This window comes from Neofelis nebulosa, chromosome 8 (assembly GCF_028018385.1).
Source record: "Neofelis nebulosa isolate mNeoNeb1 chromosome 8, mNeoNeb1.pri, whole genome shotgun sequence".
Taxonomy (NCBI): domain Eukaryota; kingdom Metazoa; phylum Chordata; class Mammalia; order Carnivora; family Felidae; genus Neofelis; species Neofelis nebulosa.
Genome location: NC_080789.1, coordinates 20,120,418 through 20,147,954, shown reverse-complemented (window position 1 = coordinate 20,147,954; position 27,537 = coordinate 20,120,418). Strand labels below are relative to the sequence as shown.

Below are 27,537 nucleotides of genomic sequence, written 5' to 3'. Positions count from 1 at the left end.
GGCCGGTGACCCAAGATGTGCAAAATCATGTTCTCACACAACCAACCGCCCTCCCCTCCCGCCAGACTCCACACGCAGCGATGTCCTTCAGTAGTTAGCCAAAGGCCAGGGCACACCCACACCAGGAGAAAAGAGTTGTGCGCAAGACCACAGGTTAGAGGAACCAGCCTCTAACTGCCCAGCTAGCGAGGAGTTTTTCCTCACGGGAGCCCGACCAGACATCCTTGGAGAAGAATCCAACTTTAGAGGCAGGTGCATCAGCCCCTTGGGGAAGTCAGGGCCCTTGCACGCCAACCAGAAAGTTACTGTTGGCGGGACCCTAGTGGTGACCTGGTGGCCAGCGAGAGCCGGTCCAACCCTCCCTGACACCTCGCCGGACTCTCCCCAACCCCTCCCCCAGGTCCTCTCCCCGGAGGCCCCGCCCTCACTCCACCCCCGCGGTCGCACGAGCTGCCGGGCCGCTCTGGGGGCGGGGGCCCCGGGACCTGGGGCGGCCCCGCCTGACCTCGACCTCGGTCGAGCGAGCCCGACCGGAGAGTCCCACCCGGCAGCCACAGACCCCGGTCCGCAAGCCCCTCCCTTCACCTCTCCCCGCCCTGGCGCCGGGCACGGGCCGCGCTCCCTCGAAGCGGCAGGGCCCGCAGTCGGCCATGGCGGCGGGCGCCGGGGCCAGGCCGGCGCCGCGCTGGCTGAAGGCGCTGGCGGAGCCGCTGAGCGCGGCGCAGCTGCGGCGGCTGGAGGAGCACCGCTACAGCGCGGCGGGCGTCTCGCTGCTCGAGCCGCCGCTGCAGGTTTACTGGACCTGGCTGCTCCAGTGGATCCCGCTGTGGATGGCCCCCAACTCCATCACCCTCCTGGGCCTGGCCATCAACCTGCTCACCACGCTCGTGCTTATCTCCTACTGCCCCACGGCCACCGAGGAGGTAGGGCCCACCTCCCGCCCGGCCGCGGAGGAGGGACCCCCAACTGCTGTCCCGGAAGCCCCGGTCCCCCGCCCGAACCCCGCCCGAGATGCCCCGCCGTCCCGCAGCTGGAGGTGCCCGGGAGAGCCGGGAGACCCCCGCGAGGCTCAGCCTCGGGGGTGGGGGGTGGGGGTGGGATACCGCCACTGCCCCGCGCTGAGTCCGCCCTGAGACTCCCCGGGCCACCTGGAGGCTGTCGCGCCGCTACCCTAAACCCTGCGTCCACCCCGAGCCTCCCGGGGCGGCGGAGGGGTTGTCAAGGTCACTGCTTCAACCCGGTATGCACTCAACCTCCCCCGGGCCACAGCAAGCCTGCCCGTCCGGCCTCCATCCCATCCGGCGCCGAGCTGTGGGATGGACAAGCTGTCGGTTACTTTGCACACTGGGGACTGAACGCCCCCAGTCTCCGTCCTTCCTGTCTGGCACCAGGGCTTGAGGTCGGGTTGGCCAAGCCGGAGTTACCCTTTGGACACTTTTATAATCGTCTGTTTCTCACGATTGTGCTAGTGATCCTGAAATTACTGGTAGCACTGATCAAAGATAAGTTACTTCCAAGAGGTAACTTCCACTTTGCCTCATTGACCTGCAGAACAAACTAAGGTATTATTAGCAGACGATAATCCTTATTATCACGACCCAGGGGTCACAAAAGCCAACAGATTTTGTTAGCAATGCGTATTTGACGTATATCTGAAATAAGAGTAAATTAAAAAAAAAAGTAGATAACGTGGGCTTTGGACAAGTGTTAATCAGAAGCCCCCTTGGGCTCAGTGTGGATGGGGTAGGAGGCAAAGGGGGTCCACTCCCATTTGTAGCTTTAAGGCATAGTACATGAGATAAGTATCACATTGCACATTCTGTGACACAGCTTTCTTGTCTTTTTTCTCCAAATAGTGAAATCCCTTTTATAATCCTATTTGAGTATAGGTTCTGTGGGGAATTAATTCAAGTTGAAATTGGATAGCAGGAATACAATGGAAATATTTTATGCCTTCCATACTATCCGTCCATTAAAAAAATATTTAATGGAGCCTACATTTTAAACATATCTTGCCAATTGATGGTTATGTTTATTACATATGAGTTCTTGGCAGATGTTTCCATTGTTATTCATTTCCATATTGTTTGCAAAAAGTAAGTGTCTTTAGTTTTTCATTTTTGCAGTCTGTTTGCAGAATTTCCCGGAGTTGGTGCACTGGATTTACAAGTGGAAGGTTTGAGTTCTCATGGGGCTCCACAGCACCATAGAGAGAGATAACTGCTGGTTAGTTTTCCCACATATGAATTAGAAAATCATACTTGCCAAACCAATTTTACAAGGACGCAATGAGAATTAAATAATACATTACCTGCAGATAAATGTAGAAAAAGTTAGTTTGCCCAACAATTAAATATATTACTCAACACATTAAAAGTATCACTATTAAAAATATCCTGAAAATATATAATAAAATTTAGTTTTTATTGGGCCTAGATTTGGCTAACCGCATTTGGATGTTTCTGATACTTGCCAATTAAACTGTGAACTTGTCAATATTATTAACTTTAGAAGCATTTGTTGAGCACTTACAGAGAGCAGGACACATAAACAAGTCTAATAGATTATGTTTAGGAGGGTCAAGAGGGGCTTGATGGAAGAGGTAAAATTATGATTAATTAATTTTAGGCTTAACTGCCTTTAAAAAAATGGTGATGGTGGGGGGAAATCTCAGACACTTAAAAAAAAAAGTGAAAAAATCAGAATGGCCCTAAAAGGAGGCGTAAGGGTTAAAATAATAAGGTGAAACTGACAAGAATTTCTGAAATGTAAGTCACTAGATCCTGTAGGTGCTTGTAAGAGGCTGAAGCAGTGAGGGGAAAAACCATTATAGGATTGACATTGTGTATTTGGTAAAATCGCATCAATAGGAGGAAAGAAGCACAGTAGTTCAGGCTGTTTTGCTTTCAGGTCACAGAACTTGTATGACAGGCCCTGACAGGATTCAGATCTAAGTCAATCTGACTCCAAAACATATATATATATTATATATATATTATATATATATAATATGTATATATAATATATATTATATATATTATACATATAGTATATTTATATAATATATAATATACATATTCAGATCTAAGTCAATCTAATCCCAAAACTTTCATTTATATATATGTAATATATATATTATATATTATATATATTATGTATTCTACATAGACATATATATATATATATATATATATATATATATATATATATATAAAAAATCATTTACCACCACCTTCTGGTCCAGAGTTCCTGCCTTTCTGTATGTGGTATGCAGGAAAAATTCCTTGTGTTTTATATGAGATTTATCAGGTATGTAAAGTGCTTTTAGATCAATTGTGGCCTTTGTGTTTTGTCTACCCAAGGAGGTTGGCAAGTTTTTTCCCTTCCTACAATAGCCTTACCACCATTCTAGCATTTCTTCTATCCATCCATCCTGAAGTAATAGTAGTATATACATTTTTATTAAGAGAAGATTGAGGCCCAGAAGGTTAAGTGACTTTTACCTGGCATGGAATGTGTTTTCTGATTCTTAGTCTTAAGAATTATTAGTGCTTTTTCAAACTTGACAGATTGCTTCCAGAAAGGCTCAGGGAAAATACATAAGGTTTTTGGATTTAGATACTTTGGTTTATGTACCCATATAGGATGTAATCCTACCCGAATAGGATTACATATATGTCATGCTGACTACATTATCTATATTAATAATAACACTTCATCTAATTTTTACTACTGTTAATTTCTAGGACATAAGTGGGGATGAAGGGAAATTAGTAGAAAAAAATTAAGTGATTTATATTAAGTTCTACAGTGGTGTTCTGAACTGCATATCATGTCACTGTTTCTATTTTTTAATTTATTTTATTGCTTTGTATAGCTACTTTTTTTTTTTTTTAATGTACTCTCAAATTAGTTAACATAGTGTAGTCCTGGCTTCAGGAATGGATTCCAGTGATTTATCACCTCCATATAACAACCAGTGCTCATCCCAACAAGTGCCCTCCTTAATGCCCGTCACCCATTTTTTCCCACCCCTCCATACCCCCTCCCCCATAAATCCTCAGATTGTTCTTTGTATTTAAGAGTCTCTTAATGGTTTGCCTCTCTCTCTGTTTTTATCTTATTTTTTCTACCCTTCCCTTATGATCATCTGTTAAATTTCTCAAATTCCACATATGAGTAAAATCATGTGATATCTGTCTTTCTCTGACTGACCTATTTCACGTAGCATAATACCTTCGAGTTCCATCCACATTGTTGAAAATGGCAAGATTTCATTCTTTTTTTCACTGTTGATAGTATTCCGTTGTATGCATATACCACATCTTCTTAATCCATTTATCAGTTGATGGACATTGGGCTCTTTCCATGATTTGGTTATTGTTGATAGTGTTGGTATAAACATTGGGGTGCATATGCCCCTACAAATCAACAAACACTTCTGTATCCTTTGGATAAATTCCTAGTAGTGCATTTGCTGGGTCGTAGGGTAATTGTATTTTTAATTTTTTGAAGAACCCCCCACACTGTTTTCCAGAGTGGCAGCACCAGTTTGCATTCCCACCAACAGTGCAAGAGGTTCCCCTGTTGTTTCCTGAGTTGTTAATTTTAGTCACTCTGACCAGTGTGAGGTGGGATCTCAGTGTGGTTTTGATTTGTATTTCTCTGATGATGAGCAATGTTGAGCATCTTTTCATGTGTCTGTTTGCCATCTGGATGTCGTTGGAAAAATGTCTATTCATGTCTTCTGCCCATTTCTTCACTGGATTATTTGTTTTTCAGTTGTTGAGGTTGGTAAGTTCTGTATAGATTTTTGATGCTAGCCCTTTATCTGATATGTCATTTGTAAATATCTTCTCCCAGTTCGTCAGTTGCCTTTTAGTTTTGTTGATTGTTTCCTTTGCCGTGCAAAAGCTTTTTATCTTGATGAGGTCCCAATAGTTCATTTTTGCTTTTATTCCCTTGCTTTGGGAGACATGTCAAGTAAGAAGTTGCTGCGGCCAAAGAGGTTGCCGTCTGTTTTCTCATCTAGGATTTTGATGGTTTCCTGTCTCACATTTAGGTCTTTAATCCATTTTGAATTTATTTTTGTATATGGTATAAGAAAGTGGTCCAGGTTCATTCTTCTGCATGTTGCTGTCCAGTTCTCCTAGCACCATTTGCTAAGAGACTGTTTTTGTTTTTGTTTTTGTTTTTCCTTGGATACTCTTTCCTGCTTTGTCAAAGATTAGTGGGCCGTATATTTGTGGGCCCACTTCTGGGTTTTTAGTTCTCTTCCATTGGCCTATGTGTCTGTTTTTGTGTCAATACAATAGCGTCTTGATGATTACAGCTCTATAATACAGGCTAAAGTCTGGGATTGTGATGCATCCAGCTTTGGTTTTCTTTTTGAACATTACTTTGGCTATTCAGGGTCTTTTGTGGTTCCATACAAACTTTAGAATTGTTTGTTCTATAGCTCTGTGAAGAATGCTGGTGCTATTTTGATTGGGGTTGCAGCCACTGTGTCTGTTAAGGAACTTTCCACTCCAGCCAGATTGAACTACTTGCTACACCAAGGATTTCTCTTTGTTTTGTCCCTCCCTTTTCTCCTTCCTTTTCCTTCCTATTGTCCTGTTTCCATCTGTCAATGCCCAGTTCTAACATGACTTCCTTATGAAATTTTTCTTCCTTCTCTGGAGTCAAATCAACCACTTAATCTTCTAAACTCCAATAAAAACTACAATAACAACTAACATTTACTGGGTATTAACTGTGTACCAGGCATTATTTTAAGGTGCTTTAGCCTGTTTTCTCATTTAATCCTCTCAACAACTTTATGAAGTAGTACTATTATTATCCCCATTTTATAGATTATGAAACTGAAGGGAATTAACCTCTTCTATGTAGGTAGCTTTAAAAAAATTTTTTTTAACGTTTATTAATTTTTGAGAGACAAAGTGCAAGTGGGGTTGAGGTAGAGAGAGAGAGAGACAGAGAGAGAGAGAGAGAAACTGAAGCAGACTCCAGGCTCAGAGCTGTCAGCACAGAGCCCCATGAAGGGCTCTAACCCATGAACCATGAGATTGTGACCTGAGCTGAAGTCAGACACTTAATCGGCTGAGCCATCCAGGAGCCCCATGAGTAGGTAACTTTAAATGGAGACCAGCTTTCCAAGCTAGAAAGCTATGCTTCAACCACTGGGTTTTGTAGGTTTCCTGTGGAATTTCTCCAATTTTTTTGCTTATGTGTGTCCTTACTGAGCAGGACAACCTACCAACTTTAAAGTTCAGAGATTGCCCATTTGTACATTCTGCACCGCACAGCACCTTGTATAAAGCAGAGGCATGGTAAATATTTGCTAAATTATTGACTGCATGAATGAAATGTCATCTTGGGAGATAATGTTTTTCTACTCTTATTCAGTTCAAGCTGGTCTTGGAATAAATACTTATCAGTTTGGCCTGGGAATTTTAAGAACAGTAAGCAAGAATTAGGGCTACTAGAGAAAACAGAAATTGAATTGCCCCCTCCTCACCTCGATGAAGCATTTCTATCTGAATTTTACTCTGTATGGAGTCTTTGGCCCCCATTCCTTGCTACCTAATCCTAAAATAGGATCACAGACTTCTACATAAAGGACTTTAGAGCTTATTTAATGCCATTCCTACATTTATATATAAGAAAACTCAGTGATTTGAATCTAGTTCTTTAGGCTCCAGCCTAATAACATTCTTTACCACAAAACACCCATACACTTACTTTTGACTGGTATAAAGTGTGGCTCCATTCTCTTTTAAGCTTACTTGAGTAAATGTCGGAGACACATCAGTGTCTCTGTTAAGAGTAAGAATTATAGGGGTGCCTGGGTGGCTCAGTGACTCTTGATTTCAGCTCAGGACACGATCTCACTGTTCGTGGGTTCAAGAACCATATCGGGCTCTGCACTGGCTGTGTGGAGTCTGCTCAGAACTCTCTCTCTCTCTCCCTCTTTACCTGCCCCTCCCCCATGTGGAGACGCCCTCTAAATAAATAAATAAATAAGTAAACAAACAAACATTAAACAAACTTTAAAAAAAAAAAGAGTAGGAATTATAGCAAATAGGTACCTATTGGTCAGGGAATTAATACATTTATTTTATTTGTGATGATAAAAGTTGAACCAAAAAGGAGGTTTTCTGAAGAATCAGAAAGACTTTAAGAAATGGTTTATTCCCTCTATGAATAATTCAGATTATAGTTGCCTTTGCTCTGTAAAGGGTTATTTGTTGGGGAATATTAAGAAAAGGAAAATAATCTTTAGATTCCTATTCAGACATTTTTTTAAAAGGTTTTTTTTTTTTTTTACGTTTATTTATTTTTGATAGAGAGACAGAGCACAAGCAGGGGAAGGGCAGAGAGAGAAAGAGACACAGAATCCAAAGCAGGCTCCAGGCTCCGAGCTGTCAGCACAGAACCTGACGCGGGGCCCGAACCCACAAACCGCGATATGATGACCTAAGCCGAAGTCAGACTCTTAACTGACTGAGCCACCCAGGCGCCCCTAGACATTTTTTTAATTGGGTTTGGTTTCTTTGAAATCTAGTGTTTTCTTTTTTATTACTTATCTCCCTCTTTTTTTTTTTTCTTTTCTTTATTTTAACCAGCTCAATAAAATCAAGCATCATTTATTAAGGCAGGACTCTTGTAAGGGAGTGGCCTCCCTTACTAAAACAAAATATAAACTCCAATTCCTTTCAGGATTTGAAAATTCTAGAATCTGGGCAGGGACTAAAGTGAGGCAAGCAAGTACTCAGGCCTCAGGATTTAAGGAAGCACATGTATGATCCTGACCCTGGGGGTAAATGCAAGCCTCTGCTTCTGAAGCCTGGATGCCTCACTTTCCTCACCGGTAGAAGGAGCTTCTAATTGTCTTGGGGTTTATCCCTCTGATTCCTAAGGCTTTCCTTAACTTGATTCCCAAGGTATATAAGCTGTTTCTGTTTGAGACTTTCGACCCGGGCAGAAAGGCTCTGACCACTTGGGTTTTGCAAAGTTAAAGAACAGAGCAGATGTTAAAGCACCCAGTACAGTGGATGTTGATAGATCTGACCCCAGGGAGTCTCTTCATATCCCTCCTCCTTCTTGTTCCCCTGAGCACAGTGAGAGGCTGGCATTTTCAACAAGAACTCTAGTAAGTACTGAAGAAGGCTTAAAAAAAATAGCGAAAAGAAAAAGGACTATTCCCCAAAATATGAAAAGAAAGAAATCTACATTTCAAAGTACAAATTTCTGTTGTCATGAAAGAACCCTTTGGTCCCAAAGTGTTGGTTGAACTGCATTTGTATAAGCTGCTGGCTTTCCTTCCCCCATTTTATTACCTGCTTCATTCCCTGAAAATAGGTATACTCTCCTCAAATGCTGGCCCCTAATCAGAGCTGAGGCCTGAAGGTCTGGGTTGAAACCAGTAAGCCCCCAAGGCCCTTTCCGATTGGCACTGAGAATGATCTTATCCTTGCTGACCACCAACTGCTTCTGGAGCCTTGGAAACCTCCCTTGGGAGCCCTCCCTCTGTAAACAAGGAAGTGCTCCACCAGCCAGAGGCACACAGGAAAACAATCTCTTAATCCTCCTTAATCACTGTTAGAACAGTGTCAGACTAGTAGTCTGTGAGAAATTCCATGAATTTTCTTTTAAAAATCCACTTTTTTTTTTTTTTTTTAATTTTTTTTTTTCCAACGTTTTTTATTTATTTTTGGGACAGAGAGAGACAGAGCATGAACGGGGGAGGGGCAGAGAGAGAGGGAGACACAGAATCGGAAACAGGCTCCAGTCTCCGAGCCATCGGCCCAGAGCCCGATGCGGGGCTCGAACTCACGGACCGCGAGATCGTGACCTGGCTGAAGTCGGACGCTTAACCGACTGCGCCACCCAGGCGCCCCTAAAAATCCAGTTTTTAACACCACACTAGCATTACATTTTTCCACATGTGCATGATCTGTCTTCTAATTTTCTTTCTTCCTACCTCTTATAAACGCACTTTTCGTTTTTATGGAGAGGTCAGTTGCTCTTTTGATAATTGAAATCTCCCTGTTATCATCTGATCCAGTTGTTACTGATTATATAATACCTTTTGCATATGTGTCATCTCACACCCAAGGCCATTTAAAGCAAAGAGGTAATTTTTTCAAGTATAAAAATTTATATAAATAGGCATTATATAGTTCCAGTATTTCCTAGATTTTAATTTGGGAAGATTTTTACTTTTGTGTATTACCTATATATACTATGTTTTTTTTTGTTTTTTTTTTTTTCAACGTTTTTTATTTATTTTTGGGACAGAGAGAGACAGAGCATGAACGGGGGAGGGGCAGAGAGAGAGGGAGACACAGAATCAGAAACAGGCTCCAGGCTCCGAGCCATAAGCCCAGAGCCTGACGCGGGGCCCGAACTCACGGACCGTGAGATCGTGACCTGGCTGAAGTCGGACGCTTAACCGACTGCGCCACCCAGGCACCCCTATATATACTATTTTTTATTTACTATTTTTCTTTCCATCAGCTTTAAATCACTTTTTAAAGACATGGACTCGTTCTAAGCCTTAATATCTATAAAGTCATAGATTTGACAGCTATGCTAGCTATTTTTTAAATATGTTAAAATATTTCCAAAATATATTAATATAAAGTCATAAATATTAGAATGAACAGTTGACCCATGAATCATCTAAAAGTGTCTTATGTAGTATCAGTAATAACAATAACAGTAATTAAAATTTGCTGAGCTCCTTCCATATGCTGGGCACTTAACACTTTCCGTGTAATTCTTTTTTTTTTTTTTAATTTTTTTTTTTAATGTTTATTTATTTTTGAGACAGAGAGAGACAGAGCATGAACGGGGGAGGGTCAGAGAGAGAGGGAGACACAGAATCTGAAACAGGCTCCAGGCTCTGAGCGGTCAGCACAGAGCCCGACGCGGGGCTCGAACTCACGGACCGCTAGATCATGACCTGAGCCGAAGTCGGCCGCTTAACCGACTGAGTCACCCAGGGGCCCCTGTAATTCTTTCTTTGATCCTCACAGTGAGACAGGAGCAGTGATTATTTTCATTTTTCATAAAGGGAGACTGAGGCACTGAGAGGTTAAGTAACTCATCCAATTCACTCAGCTAGTGATGAAAGCAAGGATCTGGGTACAGGTAGAGTCCGGGACTCCACACTTCTAACAGGTGTGCAAGAACAGCCCGGGGCATGAATTCTTCCCTTTGGAAACTGTTTTACCTGATAAGGAACAATTAGATCATCTAGTTATTTAAGCTCCTGTGGTATGGACAACAAATTTTAAAAACAGACAACATGTCTCATATCCTTGAGAGGATTATATTCTAATATGAAAGATGGGACTTTGGAGACTATCTAGTCTAGCATTTTCATTTACAAAAGACCTAAGGATGTGTTCCAGAAAATCAAGTATTTTAAGGTCCAAGCTTGTAAGTGAAGTTTGTCCAGTGAGCAGAGATGTGCTCACCGATCACTTTCTAATAAGTCTTTTCTTCCTTTTCCTGATTCGTGTGTGCTTATTCAGATGCATGTATCAAAAGAGGATAAATTGGTTTATATGTGAGTGTTCCCTCTGACCCAGAGTTATTTTTAACGAGAACAGTTGCCATATGATCTGGTTCAGAACTCTGGTTTCTCTAATTATAAAATGAATAATAGCATCCTATAATTTAAGTAACCGAAAAAGTAAAATTTCCCACTTACTTTTATACAGCTGTTTTTTAGTGGTGTTACTGAAAAGCAATTTAAATTTATTAGTGCTTTAATTTAAATGACTAAGGGTTATGATTGATTCTTAGTAATTATTTTTTTTTCTAGAATAAACTTACATAATAATTTTTAATGCAGTAATGCAAGATTCATCATTAATGAAGTTATTACTTAAATTGTGGTATAGCCACATCATTGAATACCATGTTGTCATTTACAAGAGTAATGTAGGTCTTCATGGTTCACCTGAAAAGATTCCTATGACATACTGTTAAATTCTGATCCTAAAAGATACAGTAGATATTATGAAAATTACAGAATTTAAAACTTTACACGTTAGGAGTTTAATATTACCTGAAGAAGTTCTACTTTGGGGAATAGGTTCCTTCTGTAGTAGTTTTTTGATAAACTGCTTATGACTTTATAATGCATAATCTAAGCCTGACTTTTCCATGCTTATGTTTAAAATTTTTGAAAATAAGTTCACATGAAAACCTGAAATGAATTGGGGTGGCTCTTGTAGATCCTCCTTACAGAAGACCCAGAGTCTTCTGTAATTACACCTGTTTTGAGGACTCCTGGAAGGAAGGGTCATCCTGTTCCTGGCCAGTGCATCTCTAACCTGGAGCTGGTTTTGCAGAGATAACAGGTTAGAAAAGAAGATGACAGTTTGCAGCCTATTTAATAGCTTCCAGCTGGGGGTGGAGGTGATGACAGCAGGGAAAAGAGAAGGTAGGTTAGGTCCCTGTGGCCTTGGGAAGACTGGAAAGGAGTGAACCAGGTACTGGGGACCAGTGTGCCTTTCTGGGCTTAAAAGGAAGGAAGTGTCAGTCACATGGCTCACAGCCATTTCCTAGGACTCACTGCACTTGAAATTGGATTGTGTGAGCAGGAAAGTGCTTCTTAGCAGGTTTAAAGAAATAGGTAGTCAGTGAAGTAAGAATTCATGTCTGTGCAGCCTGCAGCCTGATGGATCCCATAGCCTGGGGAGGTCGGAAGACCTGATTCCTGGACCATCTGGCCACTCATCTGGATGGGACTTCGTCATCCCTTCCTAAGTTTTACTTTCCGTCTTTAATAAAGAGAACATGGTAACTGCCCTGTCTCTGTGGATTGCTGTATCAAATAAAATAATGCTGAAAAATGCCCTTTGTTGTACTGTTTTAGATAATGTTATTACCTTTCCAATCTGATCTCTTGGTCCCAAAACAGGGATCTGGTCACTGACTCATGAGTAAACCTTTCATTTTCCAGGCCTCAACCTTCGTTTCTGCAGAGAGTTCCTCTCTCTTTTTCTTGTCTAAATTCCCCTGCACTCTTACCTGTTTAAGCTCTAAACCTTTAATTCTTCTAGTATCCTAATGAAGTAGTCTTAAACTAGTGAACCAGTCTTCCTTTATTTTTTCCAAATGAGGGGCAGAATCCACCCCCAACTGTCGTGTCCAGGAGTGAGCGAATTTATTTCAGTATGGATTTCAATTTGCCTGTGGCCAGTCTCCCAGACCAGAGGTCAGAATTAAGCTTTTAATGCTTAATTGGACCTTGGCTCCAGTTGTTTCAGTATAAGAAGGTTCTGGGCATAGAAGGGAGAAATGGAATACATCTCAGGTAGATGATGCACTTTGAGAAGTCTGTCATTTAGGGGGAAAGTATTTGGTGGAAAATAGATGATAAAAAAGTGACTTTTTATGTCATTCCAGAAATTTTAATAATTTCAAGTTTCCAATTTTACATAGATTTGAAATGTCACCTCTCTCCTTTGGTTTTCAAAATGAAAACAATATAATTTTTCATAGCAGGAAAAAAATGGGTAAGAATTTGCTTATTTGAAAAGTCACTGGGATTGTTCTCTGCAAAACACTTTGGGATTTTTTTCAAAAAGATTCGAGGTGGTTTGTTTTGTTTTGTGTTTTCCACTCTTATACTGTCAAGATGATTTAGCAATTCTCTGGTTTTTTGCCCTCTCTTAATTGTTTTACAGTTTGCAGATAAGCTTTTAAAAACATGCTAATCAGAACTGAATGTGACATTTAATTTTTTAATTTTTTATTAAGTTTTTTAATTTTAATTCCAGTATGGCTAACATACAGTATTATATTAGTTTCAGTGTTATGTATAGTTTCTATACATTACTCAGTGCTCATCACGACAAGTGCACTCCATCCCCTTCACCTACCTCACCCGTCCCCTCATCCACCTCCCCTCTGATAACGCTCTTTGTTCTCCATCATTAAGAGTCTGTTTTTTGGGTTGTCTTTTTGTTTTCCCTTTGTTTATTTTGTTTCTTAAATTCAACATATGAATGAAGTCACAGTATTTGTCTTTTTCCAACTGACTTATTTCACTTAGCAAAATTCTCTCTAGCTCCATCTGTGTGGCCAGTAGCAAGATTTCATTCTCTTTTATGGCTGAATAATTTATATATATATATATACACACACACACACATATAATGTATGTATGTATGTATATATAGTTATTTATGTGTATATATATGTACACACACATATACACATACACGTATATACACATACCATATCTTTTTTTATCCATTCATCAGTTAGTGGGCACTTGGCTTGGGCTTCTTCCATAATTTGGCTATTGTAAATAATACTGCAGTAAACACTGGGGCACATATATCCTTTCAAATTAGTGTTTTTGTATTCTTTGAGTAAATACCCTTACTGGGTCATAGGGTAGTTCTATTTTTAATTTTTTGAGGAACCTCCAGACTTTTCCACAGTGGCTGCACCAGTTTGCATTCCCACCAACAGTGCATCCTCACAGACACTTATTGTTTCTTTGTGACATTTTAATATGCATATTCACAGCTCAGGTTACTTCTATTCTTAATTTTTTTCTAATTTATACTGCTTTTTTTTTTTTAACTAGAAGAGACTTGATAAGTCCTTTTAAGCAATTAGTAGTGTAATCGTTAATACTGGGCATCTAATATTAACAAATAATGAAACTTCTATTAAAGTTAAGTTCAAAGTAAACTTCTATTAAAAATATTGAAGAATAAAGTAGCAGGTTGATTGGATATTTGTAGAATTACCACATAAACCATACATAGATTGGTATATTAAAACTTATATTTGCCACTAAAAGTGTACAAGACAATTTAATGAGAATAGCTAACCTTTACTGAGCACCTACTTACTGTGTGCCAGGCTCTGTTAAAGAGCTATCTAAGAATTTTTTATCTGATACAACTATAAGGATTATTCACATCTTACATGTGAGTACCCACAGTTTAGAGAGGTTAAGTGATTTGCCCAAGGTCATCTGGCTATTAAGTGACAGAGTCAAGGGCTCAAACACAGATCCAACTTCAAAGCCTTACTTCTTAATAATTTTGCTATACTTCCTCCCTAAGACATAGAAATCTGGCTTGACCATTGCTATCATCACACAGGTCCCTGAGGAAGAAGAGTATATTTTTAAAGTGTGAAAGAAAATAATGGTCATTTTAAAATCTCTTTTTCTCTGCCTTCTTCAAATTGAATCATTTCTATTCATCTGTATTCAACTTTACAGACTCTTTCCTCTCTCTCACTATTATCTATGCTTCTATATATGATGTTTCTGTTTTCCTCTGGCTTCTGATTATCATGTGTCTTGGTGGGTTTTTAAAAAGTATTTATTCTGTTGTGTTTGTTGAGCTTGTTGGATACGTGAGTGTATAAATTTCAAATTTGGAAACTTCTCCAGCCATTATTTCTTAACATTTTTTATGCCCAACCCTCTCTTATCTCCTCTGAGACTCCAATAAAAATATGTTAGAGTGCTTCTGTTGTCCCACTGGTCACTGGTACCCAGATCAATTATTTGTAGTCTTTTTTCTTTCTGTGCACCATTTTTGATAGTTTCCATCAGTATTCTGCAAGTTCACTGATCTTTTCTTTTGTGTTGTCCAATCTCATCCAGTACATTTTACATTTCAAATACCTTTTTTTCATATCTAGAGGTTTCACTTGAGTCTTTTATATTTTCCTTCACCTTCTTGAACATGCAAAATGTATTTATAATAACCTTTCATGTCCTCATCCAATTACATCTAATTCCATTTTCTGTGTCATTCCTAGGTCTGATTGTATTGATTGATTTTACTATTAGTTGTAGTTCATATTCTCCTGCTTTTTGTATGACTAGTAATTTGTGTTTGTTTGCATGACTGGCAATTTTTGATTGGATGCCAAACATTGTGAATTTTACATGTTTGAGTACTAGATTTTTTTTTTTTTATATCCCTTTGAGATATTGCACTTTGTGTTGGCTGTAGTTGAGTTACATAGGATCAGTTGGCTTCTTTTGAGGCTGGACTTTATGTCTGTTAGGACTCTTCCAAGAGGCCTTTAGTCTTGGGCCAATTTCTCCCCAGTGCTAAGGCAATACACTTCTGAGAACTCTACCTAATGTATTACAAAGTCTTTGTGTTGTGCCTCGAGGGAGCATGAAAAATTTCCAGCTTTGTGTGGCCTTCAAGAATTATATGGCCTTGGGGTGCCTGGTTGGCTCAGTTGGTTGAGCATCTGACTTTGACTCAGGTCATGATCTCACTCACAGTTTGTGAGTTCGAGCCCCGCATCAGGCTCTGTGCTGACAGCTCAGAGCCTGGAGCGTTCTTCATGTTCTGTGCCTCCCTTTCTCTCTGCCCCTTCCCCACTCATGCTTTCTGTCTCTCTCTCAAAAATAAATAAACATTAAAAAAATTTTTTGTAATTAAAAAATAAAAAGAATTATGTGACCTTATACTGTCCCATGGTTCTTTCCTTGGCCTTGGTTAGTAGTTTTATCTCATTTAGGCACAGGTCACTTCTCAGCCAAAGACTCAAAGATACCCTTCTGTAGATCATGTGTCCCTCTTTTCTCTGATGCTATGCTCTACAGATTCTAGCTGCTTTGACCTTCCAGAATTCTGCTACATTTCTCCTCAGCATAACAAGATCACTGGGCTCTGTTCAGGTTCCCATTCCTGTACTGTGGTCTGAAAACTGCCTGTAGGTACTAAACTAGAGCACTGTTGGGCCCACCTCATTTGTTTCCCTCTGGCAGGGATCACAGTACTGCACTGCCTGCCATGTCTGAAAATTTGTTGCATTTGTTTTATTGCTTTTCTAGTTGTATAAGGTGGGGGACATAGATCCAGTCCCCTGACACTCCATCATGAATGGAAGCACAGGTCTGTGATTTGTCTTTAAGATCTTTTTCCCTAGCAAAAACTTACTGAATAATTTCAAATCAAAAACCATATATAAATCATATATTGAAAGAGCTGTGAATTAGGAACCAAAATCAAGGTCCTCATCCTTGCTCATTTAACCTTGTGTTTCTCACTCTTTGGACTTCTGTGTCCCTCTACCCAGATGACCTAGAACAATTCATCTGATTTCTCAGTTTCGTTCTCACCTGTCAAAGGAGGCTTATGAATGGTTTTTATAACACCCTGAGGTGATATAAGGTGAGAACACAAGAAAATGTATCAATTGGCTTAGGTTGAGCTATTTTCAAACAGAAGCTAGCTTGTTGTCACGTACCAGTATTTATTATTCACGTTTATCTTTAGGCACCATATTGGACATACCTTTTATGTGCACTGGGACTCTTTATCTACCAGTCACTGGATGCTATTGATGGGAAACAAGCCAGAAGAACGAATTCTTGTTCTCCCTTAGGGGAACTTTTCGACCACGGTTGTGACTCTCTTTCCACAGGTAAATTAGCGTTATTAGTGAAGGTTTTTCCCAATTTTGTTGTTGTTGTTGTTGTTGTTGTTGTTAATAATGGCTTAAAAACTAACATGAACCGAGCTGTTTGGTCAACTTTTTGGATAGGCATACATTTGGGGGCAAATTTTCACAGTGTATTTTGAAAGTATGTTCAAAAATTTAAAAAAATTAAAAAAAAATAAAAAAAATTAAAAAAAAGGGGCGCCTGGGTGGCGCAGTCGGTTAAGCGTCCGACTTCAGCCAGGTCACGATCTCGCGGTCCGTGGGTTCGAGCCCGGCGTCAGGCTCTGGGCTGATGGCTCGGAGCCTGGAGCCTGTTTCCGATTCTGTGTCTCCCTCTCTCTCTGCCCCTCCCCCGTTCATGCTCTGTCTCTCTCTGTCCCAAAAATAAATAAAAAGCGTTGAAAAAAAAATTAAAAAAAAAAAGTATGTTCAAAAATTAATTTTGTTTGGTGTACCTTATTGTGATGCCAAGGTTACATACCCTAAAACTCTGCATTTCTGAACTCTGTATCTCTGAATGAATAATGGCAATTATTTCATTAATTATTTTTAATTCTTAATGGTTCTTAAACCTTGTTTCTTTCAGTATTTATGGCAGTTGGAGCTTCGGTTGCTGTGCGCTTAGGAACTCATCCTGACTGGTTGTTTTTCTGCTCTTTTATTGGGATGTTCATGTTTTATTGTGCTCACTGGCAGACTTATGTTTCAGGTGTATTGAGGTTTGGAAAGTAAGTATGTTTTTTAAGTTGTACATTTTTAAATATAATTCAATTTATTTTCACAATCTGTTATATTTTATTTATCCATAAGGAGAACAATGCTTCCATCAGGAATTTAAATTATCTTTTAGTTTATTAGAGCATCCATAAATGCTACAGCTTAATTTAAGTCTTGCAGGGATTCTGCACGTTATAAATAGTTATGTATTTGATAGTAATTTTATTTCTTTCTCCCTTTTAGTAGCTTACTAACTCAAGCTTACATTATACAGGAGAAAGAGAAAAATAAGGGACCTGAGTAAAAAGTACTTAAGTAAACAGCATTTGACTTACATAATAAAATAATGAAATATGGAAGCTAAGGGTCCTTTTTCGTCAAATCTTCATGTGCCCAAAAAGGGGCACCCCTTACATCAGTCACCAACAAGATAATTGTGAGACTGTTCAGTTGTGGTAGACAATTGATGAGATAATGTAAAAGCACCTTGAAAATGTTAGAGATAAACATCAGATGATAAATATGCCTCTGATGCCTTTCTTAGACACCAGGAAATAGTGCCGAAAACAAGAATTCGATTCTGTTTTCCTCTGTCCCATCAGCTCCCTCTCTGCCTGATCCTTCAAGAACTATCTGCTGTTGGCTCATTCTCAGCTCTGCCTTTCCGCATCTACTGATTCTTTGTAACCCCACTTTATTGCTGCATAGGAGAAACAGCCATGGAAAACAAAAACAAAAACCTCTGATGATACTAAAAATATCATCAGGAGAAGCCCAAATCTATGAATCATGTAACAGAGGGAAGGCCTTAGGCAACTCATCACATTGATTCTAAATTATGGAATAATTGTAGTACCACCTAGTGCACTTGCATGTTTCAGGCACTGTTCTTTTTTTTTTTTTTCAATATATGAAATTTATTGTCAAATTGGTTTCCATACAACACCCAGTGCTCATCCCAAAAGGTGCCCTCCTCAATACCCATCACCCACCCTCCCCTCCCTCCCACTCCCCATCAACCCTCAGTTTGTTCTCAGTTTTTAAGAGTCTCTTATGCTTTGGCTTTCTCTTCCACTCTAACCTCCTTTTTTTTCTTTTTTTTTTTCCTTCCCCTCCCCCATGGGTTTCTGTTAAGTTTTTCAGGATCCACATAAGAGTGAAACCATATGGTGTCTGTCTTTCTCTGTATGGCTTATTTCACTTAGCATCACACTCTCCAGTTCCATCCACGTTGCTACAAAGGGCCATATTTCGTTTTTTTTCATTGTCAGGCACTGTTCTAAGTGCTTTACATGCATTAGCTCATTTGTTCCTCACAGTACCCTGTAAGGGTATTACCTCCACTGTACAAATGAGGCAGAGAGATTCTGTAACTTACACTGCTGTTAAGTATAGAGCCAGGATTAAAACTCAAGTCTATTTGACTCCAAACCCCACACTCTTAGCGACTGTTGTTCAGTTCCCTGGGACCAGCAATGTATTAGATTCTGTGGAAGGATACAAAATGCATTTTTTTAAAAATTCCTGTTTTAGGAGCTATATAGTATAGTGTATCAAAGGGATGATATAATACTTCTGTGACACTGCTAATACAGTCCATTGCCAAGTGTAAAATGACTTGCGCTAGCTTTCCATAAGCACTGAAGAAATCCTACGTAAGGAAAAGGTAATTGTAGGTTGAATTAGTTTAAGAACACTTTTATGGAAAATCTGACTCTTTTGCTGATTCCGTGTCTACTGATCAAGATCCCAAGGAACAAAAAGCCTGGTTAAAAATTCCAGGCAACTATGGAAAATTAATCTGTATCTATTTATAAATTAAGATGCTAAAATAGAAAAGTAACTTTGCAAAATCTAATGCATTTTAATTTGCCGAACTTGCTATGGTAAACTAGAGTAATATAATAATGCAGTGTTCTGGTTAATTATTATTATTGTTGTTACTATTAATGACCAACTTATCTTTTTGGCTTCCAACTTCACTAAAAATCTTTCTGAAATGAATTAGTTCATCTTGGCCTAGATGTAAATTTTACATTCATTTGCTACTGATTGAGAGTCTATTGTGTGCCCAGAACTAGACATACAAAGATGAGTTACTTGTGGATGGACTATGCCAGATAGATGGGAGTAAATCTAGGCAGAAGCATGAGGAAAGAAAGTACTCAGAACATTAGGGAAATGGCTATTTCCTCCACCACATAGAGGAAAGGAAATCCTGCAATGCTGGGGCAAGGGTGGAGGGGTGGGGATAGCCATTTAAAATACTAACACTGGAGAGATGCCTCAGTAGGTTAACCATCCAATTCTTGGTTTTGGCTTAGGTCACGATCTCTTGGTTTTAGCTTAGGTCACAAGCCCTGCATCTCTAACAGCTAACAGTATAAAGCCTGCTTAGGATTCTCTCTCCCTCTTTCTTCCCTTTCCCCATTCATGCTGTCGCTGTCTCTCTCAAAATAAACAGTGGTGACTGGGTGGCTCAGTCAGTTAAGTGTCTGGACTTCAGCTCAGGTCATGATCTTGCAGTCTGTGAGTTCAAGCCCCGTGTTAGGCTCTGTGCTGACAGCTCAGAGCCTGGAGCCTGCTTCTGATTCTGTGTCTCCCTCTCTCCCTTCTCCTCCCCTGCTTACTCTGTGTGTGTCTCTCTTTCAAAAATAAATGTAAAAAAAAAAAAAAAAATATATATATATATATATATATATATACTAAATATATATATATATATACACTAAATATATATATATATATATGTGTGTGTGTGTGTGTGTGTGTATACTAAAAGAAAATAAATAAAATACTAACACTGGATTGCAGAGATCCTAGGCACTATAGTTTATCATTTGGTCAAAGTAAAAATATCATGGAGCATTGAGTAGGATGATGGTTCAGCTTAACATTACAAGAAGGGTCTATATGTAGCACATCATGCCTTTAGAAATGTTTACAAACTGTGCCAGTATCAATGGTCTGTTGGCTAGGATGGATTTCCTGAAAATTTGTCACTGAGAGACTTAATTTTTTTTTTAATTTTAATTTCAACATAGTTAATATATAGTGTTATGTTAGTTAAGGCACATGATATATAGTGGTCCAGCAATTCTGTACATTAGTGCCCATCATGTACTTTTTAAAAAAAATATAATTTATTGTCAAATTGGTTTCCATAAAACACCCAGTGTTCATCCCAACAGGTGCCTTCCTCAATGCCCATCACTTACTTTCCCCTCTCCCCCACCCCCATCAACCCTCAGTTTGTTCTCAGTATTTAAGAGTCTCTTATGGTTTGTCTCCCTCCCTCTCTGTAAGTTTTTTTCCCCCTTCCCCTCCCCCATGGTCTTCTGAAATAAACAAATCATGATGTACTTTTTAATCCCCATCACCTATATCACCCATCCCCCCACCGTCCTTCCCTCTGGTAACCATCAGTTTGTTCTCTTTAATTGAGTCCTTTTTTGGTTTGTCTCTTTTTTAGTTTGCTCATTTGTTTTATTTCTTAAATTCTACATATGAGCGGAATCATATGGTATCTCTCTTTCTCTGGCTGACTTCTTTCACTTAGCATTTTACCCTCTAGCTCCATTTATGTTATGGCGATGGCAAGATTTCCTTCTTTTTGTGTAAGAAGTTGCTGCAGCCAAGGTCAAAGAGGTTTTTGCCTGCTTTCTCCTCGAGTATTTTGATGGCTTCCTGTCTTACATTGAGGTCTTTCATCCATTTTGAGTTTATTTTTTTGTCTGGTGTAAGAAAGTGGTCCAGGTTCATTGTTCTGCATGTTGCTGTCCAGTTTTCCCAGCACCACTTGCTGAAGAGACTGTCTTTATTCCATTGGATATTCTTTCCTGCTTTGTCAAAGATTAATTGGCCGTATGTTTGTGGGTCCATTTCTGGGTTTTCTATTCTGTTCCATTGATCTGAGTATCTGTTTTTGTGCCAGTACATACTGTCTTGATGATTACAGCTTTGTAATACAGCTTGAAGTCCAAAGATTTCCTTCTTTTTTTATGGCTGAATAATATTCTTGTGTGTGTGTTTATCTCATATCTTCTTTATCCATTCATCTATTCAGAGACTTAATTTTTATAGTATTTATATTATTGGAATATGGAAGAGAAATGTAAATGCTATTCTACTTGTGGCTGTTTTCATTGTTATTTAAAAATATGTGGGTTTCAGTGCAAATATGAATTTGTTACCTTGAATTAGATCATTTAAACTATAAAATGTTAATAAGTATTTTTAACTATAATTTTTAACTCTTAAAGATTTTTTTAGTTAGTCAGTGGCACATTAGTTAGTGTTTTCCTTAGCACAATATAGACTTACAGTTAAAATCTGTCTCTGTACTAATGCTTGTCTTGTGGGATAAGGCATATCTTATTTATAGCACATTTGCTCTCCTGTAGCAAATATCTTGTGTAATTCAATAGAGCAATGCTTAAAGCTTAATCTTAAATCCTAAACCATGTCCAATGTTCAGTTGTATTGTGTCCTATTTTGTTATTTACATGTGAACATTTAGACTTGGTGTTAATTTTTTTTATTTCAAAAGCATGAGGATTTCTATATGGTTTTAGGTTCATTTGTCAAAAAAATTATGGTAAAGGACTAGTTTCTACCCCTACCCTCCACCCATGGTGGACTAATAACATGCAATTAAAAACTAAAAAACAAAAACAGGCCTACAAAATACCGTCCTCAATATTTCATTTAACTCAACAAATGCAAAATTACTCTGTCAAATTACCACGGAAGTTTTTAAATGCTTAGTCTCAATTTCTCCCCTTCACTCCTTGCAGACTGGTAACTAACCCTAGACCACACTTTCAGTAGCAGTGTTGTAGACTGTCCTTCATGATAACAGTTTGGGGATTAAGGATATTCTTACACAATATCCCCAGGGTCCATCTTTCTTGGATTTTTAGTATTTTTTTTGGATCCAAATTTTAAAAACTTGGACCCATTAATGAGTTCTCATTGTAAACTGTTATACAGAATATTCTTTTATTTAAATATATTAGGCATAATATATTTCTGAAGCTTCAACTCTTTCTTCATAGTTCAAATATTTGAGTATTTGGTGAGTGATTCTCTCTTTTTATCATATTCTTTCAGCTTTCTTGTTTCCAGACTCAAGAACTGTCATTAAGAGAGAATGAAACTTTGAGTTTAATATAAAATCTGTGATATGATGATGCATATGTGAAACCCAGGTTCCTAGCTCAATCCTCGTATGCATCATTTAGTTCATTGAGAGAAAATTTATTCTATAATCCCTGCCATCTTTCCTAGTTGCTTCTGGTCACTAGTCATACCCTGGGGAAATTATGGATAATTTAGTGTAATTCTACCCCTGTTAGTGGAAAAGAGCACAGAACTCTGGTATGAGTCGTAAGTATAGTGGGAAGAGAGCTTGGCTATGAACTCATTTTCCTATGGCAATTGTCAGCTGTTCCAGTACAGGCATGGAAAAATCATTTGTTTCCCTTTCCAAAAAATAATTTATTGGAATAATTTATAGCTCATAAGACTCACAATAGATGCTCAGTGTTAGTACTTTTCTTCTTTTTACTCTACAAAATACTACATGTTATACTATTATGTTTACATTTTTGAGCCAACTTGACTATTTCTCTACGCAGCCTGGAGGCCTTGGTTTGCCTGCCACTGATCTTACCAAAAAAACAAAAAAACTGGCTACCATTTTTATATTTTCCTTTTCTTTGTGGGTTGATGTTCAGTTCACCTTCTCCTCTTAACTGCCCCCAAGTAACTTAGTCTGGAAGTCTTTTCTTCCCTGCCTGGTTTTAATTTATCATCTAATCGATTACGCTACATGTCTTATATTTGCTGAGCAGTAAGTATTCCTGTAGCATCTGAAGACTGCAGGACATCCAAGCAGAGATGTCAGGTAGGTAGACAGATATAGAAACCTGGAGCTTAGAAAAAACGATGTGAATTTGGAGATAGGAATTTTGGGGTCCTTAGCCTATAGATGGTAATCTAAGTATAGATAAAATCGTTCAGAAAATCTAAAAGGAGAAAAGATGTAATTATGGAAATGGTAGCATTTCAGATGTGGAAGAAGCAGCAGTCTAGGAAAGAGCATGAGAAGAGTTTCTAGCAAGGCAAGAGAATCAAGAGAGAGCATGGAATAAATAAGAACATAGCAAAACATTGAGAAAGGGAATGATCAGCATTTTAAAGACTGAAGAGAAGTTACCCAAGATATTAACTGAAATGTATCCCTTAGATTCGATCAATTGAAAGTCATTGTTTACCTTAAACAATTTTAGTAGAATGGGGCCAAAAACCAGACGACAGTAAAAAAGCAGCAAATATGAAGAGGAGGAAACTACAAATGTAGACCACTTTTCAGTTAGCCTGTTTATGGAGCAAAGGAGAAGAGGGGTCAGTAGCTTCAGAGAATGCAGACTAGAGACTGATGTTGGTTGGTTTAGTGGAGGTTTTTTTTTTGTTTTTTGTTTTTTGTTTTTAAACTTAACATGTTCACGTAGGGGAAAATGTCTGTGGAAACCAAAAAACTATAATGACTATTAGTAACCTAATATTAGGAAAGCTGTTTGAATTTTCCCTACTTTTTAAGTGAAATTCACTTGGGTGTTTAAGAATTTGTCCTAAGTTACCTGGTTGTTTTCATATTATTCTAATTTTTCCTCATTACAAGACTAATACATGATTGTTATTTAAAACTTCAAATGTTACAGAAGTACATGAAGTAGAAAGTAAAATCCTTCTGTAATTTCAATGATAACTGCTCTCAGCAATTTTATACATGATATACAAGCTTTCCCTCCCCCATGCATATCCTAATGTTTACCTGTATATGAGCACATACTATTCAGTGTGCTCAGTTCAACAGTGTGAATTGATAATTCAGTGATAGACCTAAAGGTACAAATAAGCTAAACTTATAAAGATTCTTACATATTTGATATTTAACATATGGTTAACTGATGTTCATATTCAGGAATTTTATTTACAAACATCTTTTCTATTCTTTGTGCTTCCTCTTTAGAGTGGATGTAACTGAAATTCAGGTAGCTTTAGTGATCGTCTTTATATTATCTACACTTGGAGGAGCAACAATGTGGGACTATACGGTAAATCTGAATATTTAAATTTATATTTAAGTACTTTACAAATATTTAGGAAAATGCATTGTTAATTTTCTTTAGAAATTCTTCACATTGTAGTTACTAGTCATACCACTTCTTAACCTTTTTTCCTTCATTTTGTAATTTTACTATTCCTATATACCTTATTATGGCATTTTTCCCTATGCACGAATATATTATCACATAGAAGAAAATGACCCCATTGCCCTAATACAAAATTTAACACGCTAGTTGAACTACCTTTTCCAGACTACTATTTATCTCATAAAACAGATATATGAAAGAGTAAATTCAGTAAAATATTTCATGTTTGAAACTTGTCCCTCAATATCAGGAAATAAAAGTTAATAATTTGCATTTTTTATAATCTATTATGAGGTAAAGTTTCCCATATTAAGGAGTGTTTTTATTTTCTGCTTGGTTGGCCTCAGTGTTTTGGTAAAAGTTGACTCTCAGGAGGCCACTGGGATAAATTCATGCTTTGTATAGAAAGAGAATTTATGAAGAAATAAATGATTCTATCTTTACAACCTAAGTCCATAACAATGGCTGACTCACAACCTCATGCCCATAGAGTTAAGAATAAGAAGGATAATATCAATAGCTAACAAATAACATTTACTGAACACCTTATGTTCCCACAGTTTACCATCACTGTGACCCTCGGTACAATACATGAAATAGATACTATCATTATTTTGTTGTATAAATAAGTCTTAGAATGATTAAGTAATTACTCCAAGGACACATAGCTAGTAAGTACTGGAATTAAGAAGTCTAATTCCAGACTCTAGGTTTTTAGTCACTCATATATATATATATATATATATATATACCTCCAGTAAAAATAGTAAGAGATACAAAACTAAACATACTCTTACCATAGGATCCAGCGACTGTGCTCCTTGATATTTACCCAAATAAGCGGAAAACTTATGTCCACACAAAAACCTGAACATGGATGTTTACAGCGGCCTTATTCATAATTGCCAAAACTTGGAAGCAATCAAGATGTCCTTCAGTAGGTGAATGGATAAATTATGGTACATGCAGGCAATGGAATATTATTCAGTGTTAAAAAGAAAGCACTATCAAGACATGAAAAGACATGGAGGGACCTCAAGTGCATATTACTTAGCAAAAGAAACCATCTGCAAAGGTGGCTGCATATTGTATGATTCTAACGATATGACATTCTGGAAAAGGCAAAATGATGGAGACAGTGAAAAGCAGCAGTTGCCAGAGGTTACTGGGGAAGGAGGGTTAATAGAAAAAGCACAGGGGATTTTTAGGGCAGTGAAACTATTCTGGCATGATACTATAATGGTGGATATCTGTCATGCATTTGTCCAAACTCATGGAATTATATACCATCAAGAGTAAACTGTAATGGAAGCTACGGACTTTGGGTAATAATGTGTCAGGATAGGTTCGTGTATTATAACAAATGTTAACACTCTGGTAGGGAATGTTGATAGTAGGGGATACCCTGGGGGTTGAGGGTGGAGAGTATATGGGACTTTATGTATTTTTCATACAATTTTGTTCATGAATCTAAAGTTGCTCTAAAAATCAAGTCTATTAAAAAAAACAGTAAGATTTCTCTAAGGCAGTTAATTTCAGAATTGCCAGCTACAGATCATAACACTGGGCTCAGACTTGGAGCATATTTTTAAGTAGTGGTACATTTCCTGAGACATTCATATTCCTTCTCATCCTGTAAGAATGATAGAATCAAGGATATGCCACTATAGGCCTCTCAGATATACTAGAGGGATGCGATGTGTCTTTTGTGTTAGCTGCCCAGCTGGTTCCCGTAAAAAGGTGAATGTTGACCTAGAGGCAGTTGGGTTATTTATTAAGTCAGATGTGGTTGCCTTAAATTTAATTCTGATTTAGTTACAATGGGGAAGAATTTAATTTAATCTTAAAATCATTTCATTCAACGTTTTGGCAATACCATAGGAAGAAAGCACACCTGCTTATTCTTACCAACTAGAATACTTATTTTAGATGTAGATTTTCTAAATTTGTTCATCTGTAGTTTCCACAAATGTTAGTATAAATTTCAGTCTATTTTCAAAACACATTAGCCTATAGCTTTTGGCAATTTATTGTTACTGTTTTTTAAATCCTTTGCTGCCTTTGGAAGTTTTCTTGAACAGCAAATTGACCAACAGGTAAATATACTGTTAGAGATTTAATCCTGGATATTAACTACACAAAATTCTTGCATGCACACACACTGTGATATTTGTCACATTCATGATTCAGATCATGGTGTCTGACTTTTCCTGTGATGCTACCTTTTAGAGGTACTAAATTCAAGTGAACTATCATTTTTCATGTTTAAATCAGATGAAGGCTTATGAGATTAAATATTTCATCACAGTTATGTAAGTAGACTTCCCTGAATTTGGTGGATTCATTTTTCACTTAATGAATAAAACCACTAAAAGAAAAGTGACCACTTCAGGCTACATCTAGGAGTTAAGGCTTGCTTATACAAGAAAAAGGATAGCCTATTATACAGGGCCATATGATAATGTTTCTTTACTATTTAACAGGAAAATAAATTCTATTTTCTTAATGATTTGTTTCTTTCCTCTACCCCTAAAGATACCCATTCTAGAAATAAAATTGAAGATCTTTCCAGTTCTTGGAGTAGTAGGTGGAGCAATATTTTCCTGTTCAAATTATTTCAATGTTATCCTCCATGGTGGTGTTGGCAAGAATGGATCCACTATAGCAGTAAGATACTAATTTCATCATCATTTATTACTAATTTTATTCTAAATTTTATTATTACCAGATACAGAAATACTAAAAATATGCTGGTGTTCCAAGAACAGGGAAGGGAACTATCTTTCTTTTTAAGCATATAATACAAAAGCACTTTAAAACATATTAACCAATAAAGCATTTTTCCTCTTTTCTGAAGCCTTTTTCTTGTAGACTTTTCTGACATTCTATTTAATCATCTACTGTCTTATTAGTGTACATAATTAAGAATTTCCATTCTCAGGGAATGAGTTCCTGATTTAATAGCGGGAAAGTTGCCAAAGGTCATGGCTTCACATACAGGGCAATTTATTACTCATCAAGTAAATTTTAGTGAAATTTCACTAAAATATATTTTTAAAAATTATTCTACTATTGGAGCGCCTGGGTGGCTCAGTCAGTTGAACGTCTGACTTCGGCTCAGGTCACGATCTCATGGTTT

The 27,537-nt window shown here is 38.1% G+C and overlaps 1 protein-coding gene across 5 annotated transcripts in view; it reads left to right on the top strand.

Annotated features, from left to right (window-relative positions):
* Nucleotides 1-533: 533 nt before the first annotated feature.
* CHPT1 (choline phosphotransferase 1) overlaps nt 534-27,537 on the top strand; it is a 36,005-nt gene continuing 9,001 nt past the window's right edge. For 3 of the 5 annotated variants that reach the window (XR_009265411.1, XM_058741623.1, XM_058741624.1), the window contains exons 1-5: nt 534-923; nt 16,296-16,443; nt 17,048-17,189; nt 24,215-24,299; nt 26,934-27,065. Coding sequence is in view for 3 of the 5 variants with exons in the window: in XM_058741623.1 (XP_058597606.1) it covers nt 651-923; nt 16,296-16,443; nt 17,048-17,189; nt 24,215-24,299; nt 26,934-27,065 (780 nt within the window). In the remaining 2 variants the exon portion in view is untranslated. The remainder of the gene's footprint in view (nt 924-16,295; nt 16,444-17,047; nt 17,190-24,214; nt 24,300-26,933; nt 27,066-27,537) is intronic. The other 2 variants (XR_009265410.1, XM_058741622.1) reach the window with 1 other exon arrangement.